Source organism: Nilaparvata lugens, chromosome 2, assembly GCF_014356525.2.
Source record: "Nilaparvata lugens isolate BPH chromosome 2, ASM1435652v1, whole genome shotgun sequence".
NCBI classification, from domain to species: Eukaryota; Metazoa; Arthropoda; class Insecta; order Hemiptera; family Delphacidae; genus Nilaparvata; species Nilaparvata lugens.
The window spans coordinates 38,083,372-38,089,602 of NC_052505.1; the positions used below are offsets into that span (position 1 = coordinate 38,083,372).

Genomic DNA, 6,231 nt, shown 5'->3' on the forward strand with positions numbered 1-6,231 from the left:
ATGTTTGTTAAGGTTAATTTACTTATTATTCTAATTCGATTATAAAACACGTTGATTATTGCAAACTCATGAATTTACTAACCTTGAATGGCTCGCCGTAAATAGATTCTCCTCCAGTGCCCGTCCCGGTGGGGTCGCCACCTTGAGCAATGAACCCTTTAACGATTCTATGGAAAATTGTTCCATTGTAGTAGTTTTCCATGCACAATTGCACAAAATTACGACATGCTTTGGGAGCCTCCTTAGACCACAGTTCTATGTCCAAATCACCAACTGATGTCTTCAAAAGAACCTGTAAAAATGTAAAGAAGTCGTTGCAATACACATATTCATTGATATATAAATGTGTCTCAATTTACTTCGCGTGTCTTCAGGATGCCTCTCATGGCGCATCCACCGTATCGGCCAATGCGTACAAATGACGTTGAGCGCCAGAGTGTGGATGGGTGGTTTGCCTGCGCTCGCCTTCATAGCCCTTCTTTGGCCATCGCTCCGATTTTTGTTGAGAGAAGGCCATCCCAGCGAAAGTCAATGAAGGCGAGCGCTGGTAAACCAACCATCCACACTCTTGTCAAACAATGCCATTGGCCTAATTGTTATTGCGTTACTTTTTTATAGTTCTCATTGTGTTCCTTTTGATTGATATTTTTTGTTTTTATCATGGATATAGGATATGTCTAACGACAAAGTATCGACTTGAACTTGATCTTTATCAGGGCTACACTGACAAAATTAGCTTGGTCTCTGGTCACTCTGGTAGGAATCCCCTTAAGGGCTACCAAGTTCTTGTAGGATTTTTCCCATACTCTGTAGTGGGGAGAGCGAACAACCATTCGTTATTTCAGTGTCTTTCGGGGTCTAGAGATGAGTGTTTCAAAGTTTGTAGCTGCTGTGGGAATATATATAGATAGGATATATTGCCCTGGCGAACGAGCCAAACTAAGTTTTTAATCCAGATTGAAGACCAAATTCGTCATTAATTTGGTTTGCGGTTCGCCAATTTTCCACATACAATGGGGAACTTGGTTCGCAAGAACAAAGTTTGCCGATCCAAGTTCCCTAGAGTATGGAGCCCTTTCAAGACCCAATTTTTACAATACAGACATCGGACAGAGAAGCGGTACAGACGCGGCGGAGGCGTGGTGTATGGAATGCACACCAGAGGGGACCGTGAAATGAAAGTGACATTTAATCTCTGCATGTCTTCTATTAGATTCTCATTTTAAACAAGTGGCAAAAAAGTAATGTGATGTGCCAGTTATTGTACGCTGCAAAAGATGTCTCTCGTCTGTGAAATTTGGATTATTGTCTACATGCGGGAGGGATGGAAGGAACAAAAGTATGCGGCAACTCTCAGCCCAAAGTCCGTTCTGTGTGAATTAAGCCTTGTATACCCGGATTATCACTTCTATTTATAATCTTGCGCTAGACTAACTCATAAACCTTACGCTCACCTAGTAGCCTACTGTTAAATTACAAAAATCAAATTTTCATGTTATTATAATCTATAGCCTAACATGCTTATATGAATAGAATAGAATCTTTATTGCAGCAATATCTGAGGTCATCAGATACAATACAAGTGTCAAATATATACAACATGATACAAAATAAAAATATATTACATCAGTAAGTTACACTATCAGTACCCTATGATAATATGTCACCTGATTTTCAACTTATAACCGAATATTCCTAGCTAATGTATAAAAATCTTCAATCTTGTTTAAAGGGTTAGCTGCTAAGAAACGTTTCATATGAATTTTAAAAGTTCCATTCTCCATATTTCTAAGATCTTCAGGAAGTGAATTAAACAATTTTATTGATAAAAATAGAAATGTTTTTTGTGTACTAGAATAGGTATACCGATAAGTAGTCAAATTACCCCTATTTCTAGTGTTATGGCTATGAACTACCCCCTGCTCCACAAACTTCTCCAAATTCTCCTCAACATAAATAAGGCTCTGTTGAACAAATATTGAAGGTAGAGTCAATATTCCCAGAATTTTAAAATGCTCATCACACTGTGCTCGCTTAGAAAGCCCACAAATCAGTCTGATAGACTTTCTCTGTATTCTAAAAAGTCTACCACTGTAAGCTCTGGAACCCCAAAGTATGGTGCCATATGACAGATGAGAATTGATGTGAGCATAATAAATCACCTTTAAAACATCCAAACTGACATATGACCTCAGTTTTCTAATTAAGAAGACCCCCTTATTCAGCTTGCTAGCAACAATGTCAATATGCTGGGACCAACTAAGGCAAGTGTCAAGTGTGAAGCCCAGAAACTTTGCCTCTTTCTCCTCATTCATAGTCAGTCTTCTATTATAACTGATAGTCAAGTTCTGAACTTTATCAGAGTTTACACATAATAAATTTGAATTACACCAGCTTTCGATCGAATCAGCCAAGTCCTGGGAAGCTTGACTCAATGAAACTACTGTGGGAAAGCTCAGAAAAACACACAGATCATCCGCAAACAAATAGCTTTTGGCTGGAGGGTTTACAATTGTTGGTAGATCATTTATATAGACGATGAACAAAATAGGCCCCAAAATAGAACCCTGAGGCACGCCATGGGAGACAGGTAGATACTGTGACTCAGATTCCTCAAAAACAACCTTCTGGAATCGATCCCCCAAATAAGATTCTACCAGTCTCAAAGATCTTTCCTGGAAGCCATAAAATGCAAGCTTATCTAGCAACAATTTGTGCGATACAGTGTCAAATGCTTTTGACAGGTCAAACAATTTAGTCTGAGTAAATTTCTTGTTTTCCAAAGAATTCAGACAATCCCTGTATAGATCGATTGCAGCTCTAACCGTATTTCTCCCAGTCCTATATCCAAACTGAGAATTGTTGAAAAGATTGTTTCTTTCGAAGTAATCCACAATTTGATCATTTAGAGCCTTTTCAAGTACTTTTGAAACAGTAGTGGTTATGTTAATAGGTCTAAAGTTATTATAATCTGATCTACAGCCTTTTTATATATGGGCAGAACTTTATTCATCTTCAAGCTTTGTGGAAAAACACCTTCAAGGATTGAACTATTAACTAAGTGTGTAAGAGGATCTATAATATAATCAAGACTGAGTTTAAGCATCCTAGGACTAATGTCATAGACGTCTGCACTATTACTCCCCTTTATTTTCTTGAGTATATTAATTATGTTATCTGTTTCAACTAATTCAAATTCAAATCTGGACGTGGGCGCACAGTAACCAGCTCTCAAAAAGTCCATTGCACTATGACTGCAACTTTTACTTTCAACTTCAGCTACAATTTTATCTATGTTTTCTGTAAAGAATTTGTTGAACTGATTTGAGTTTAGTGAGCCTTTTTTAATCATTGACTTGGATTTACTCAGTTTTTTAATTATACACCAAATTGCCCTGCTCTTGTTTTTGGATTCAATAATTTTTTTTTGTCATTTTGTGTCTTCCTTAGAGTCACTAACATGTCTTTGAATTCCTTTTTTCTAATTTTATACAGAATCTTTATTTCATTATCACCAGTATTAAGATAAACATCATAGAGCAGATCACACATATTCTTGATATTCATTAATTCAACACTATAGATTTTGCCTGGCTTAGGAGCTGTTGTCTTTAATTTTACAGTCTTCAATGGAAATGTCAAATCCACAATATTCTTGAGTGTACTCAGGAAAAAGGAGGTTTTTAGTTCTAGATTGCCATCTCTATATAGGTCCATCCAATTTATTTTATGTAGCAAATTTTGAAAATGTATAATACTGTCACTGTTGATGTGTCGAATAGTTTTGGTTTCTGTGCAATTGCTTCCTGAATGTTTTGAAAATAATCTTGTTTTAAATGTGAGAGCCCAATGATCTGAGTACCATGTCTTTTCAACCCCACATGTAAAAGAACCTTCACTGATGGTAGTGATGATATTGTTCATGCAGTGATTATGTTATGTTCATGTAGGCCTACCATGTAAGTCTACATAATTATGATAAGATATTCTTGAACTTGGCTGATAGATTGATAAGAAAAACTAAAAATTGAGTATACGGTGTAATTACAGTAAGTCTAACGTACCCATGCTTTTTGGCCACAGACATGTTGTGGTTTATATAAATATAAGTGGATTGTATGAATGTTTATATGGAGATAAACGCCACTCACCTTGCCATTTGTTGGCGGTTCTTGCACATATATGTTACTCATAGTTTGTAGAGAATAACTCCAATGCAATAAATAGAATATAAAATTCTGTAAAACCAACAGTACAGTAGTTTCAGGGCAGTCACATTTTTACATTATTTGTCATGCGAAATCAGTTACCGTACCTACCCACCTAATAAAATAAAAGTTATTTAGTACAAAAATTTGACACTACTTTTAAATTATGACCAACTTTTTTAGATCACAAGATTGAATAAAATTTACTAGAGGAAATAAATCTATAATATTTCTATAGAAGAAATAGAATGTGTAGCCTATTCCTATTGTTTACAAAGTGAAACTAACCTCACTGGCTCACTCACAGGCAAAAGCCACAGTATACATACAGTACGGAAACTTGGCTAGTACCCTGACGCTAAAATCCGCCATCTTGTTAGGAAGCGCCGCATTGTAATAGTACCACAATATACATACAGTACGGAAACTTGGCTATACCCTGACGCCAAAATTCGCCATCTTGTTAGGAAGCGCCGCATTGTAATAGTATTGATGGTAGGTTCGGATCACTTCAATGATCCGGATCAATTGATCTCGTTCACTGCTACGAGCCAATCAGAAGACCAGGATTGGAACTTCCCAAGGTCACGTGACGTGTTCAGTATTGGGGTAATGTAAAAAGCATTGGTTAGATAGGCGATTTATTACAAGTTTCCATTCTGTACTTATTCTAAGCAAAAGCTTTCTAAAACTAAGAGTTGGAGATATCGATTAATTGTTGCCATCGATGTAGTTTTCTAGGATATATTGTTCTTACCTTAGCAGCCACCGCCAGCAGCAGCTCAGCATACAAAAAGACTACCGTAAGGTTGGCCGCACCAAATCTTGATCAAGTTCAAATTATGGAAGCAAATACTTTATTTTGTGTATAATTTCGACTTGAGAAATATATCTATGATAGTCAAGGCAATGAATGCTTAATTAAAAAGGGTACCTATAGCCTACCTATTGGAGAAAAAGTTTAGAAGGCAATATTTTGACCCCGCAGTACTGTTTAGGGTAGTAAGTTTAGGGAGGTAAACATACTAAAAAAGGTCCCCACCCCTGCCCGCTGAGCCAAGGGCGTGGGCGGTAGTTAAACGCGGTATCATTATTTTTTTGGTTTCTCGCATATATGATACCATATAACTATATACGACTCTAGGGCCCGGGTGCAACCGGGGCTATGCAACTCAAGTACGGTACGGTACATGACTGACTATTCTATAAATAATTTCCTACAACATCGATCTTACAACTTTTTCTATTTAGTATTAATTTTATAGTTTTCGAGATATCCACTCTTGAAAGTGTGACATTTTCTAGGAAAACCAGTTTGCCTCCAATTTTTTGCCTTTGTAACTTTTAAAAATTTCAAGGAAGAAATCCATAATGATTATGAGCTTATAGAACATCAAATTCTCTTTAATTTGATGTATAATTTCTGAATTTCACAAGTTTACGCATTTTCCCACGACTGTTGGAGCAGCTTCAGTGTTGAGTGTGGAATCTTCAGTTTTGCAACACTAGACAAATTAAGAAATGAATTTGGAAGGAATGTTATACACAATTTTTACTATGCAGATTTGTTGGGACCAGTTAGGCGGTGAGCATGTCAAAAATCGCCATCCCTAACCCTTTTGCTGAAGAAATGAGGGTGGTTTGAAAATAGATTTTTTCTATGTTCTGCTTACATGCTTATTATTTTGGGAAGAATGCGTTCAATCAAGATGACTATTCAAAAATAAAGCTTGACATATTATTAAATTTTTGTTTAGTGGAGTTTTGTGATATTTTCAACATTATTCGCTCTTGAAAGTGAGAAATTGCTAAATTAATAGGTTTTTATCCAATTGTTTGCTCTTTCATGGCTCATATACTCTAATAATGAATCATCAAAATTGATGCTGATTGTAGGTAATTTTATGTAGAGCATTAAATTCTCTTCAATCTGATGTATTATTTCACCATTTTATGTTTTTCTTTGATTGTTATAGCAGCTCCATGTGGTGAGTGAAATTTTCAATTTGGCAAAAATTGATCA

General features: G+C 36.2%; 1 protein-coding gene across 1 annotated transcript in view; it reads right to left on the reverse strand.

Annotated features, from left to right (window-relative positions):
• The window catches only part of LOC111046907, a 56,071-nt gene extending 51,543 nt beyond the window's left edge, over positions 1-4,528 (reverse strand). Inside the window, exons 1-2 of the mRNA XM_039420068.1 lie at positions 4,152-4,528; positions 83-292 (exon numbers count right to left, since the gene is read on the reverse strand). Of these exons, the coding sequence (XP_039276002.1) occupies positions 83-292; positions 4,152-4,193 (252 nt within the window). The 5' untranslated portion in view covers positions 4,194-4,528. The remainder of the gene's footprint in view (positions 1-82; positions 293-4,151) is intronic.
• Between the last annotated feature and the right edge of the window lie 1,703 nt (positions 4,529-6,231).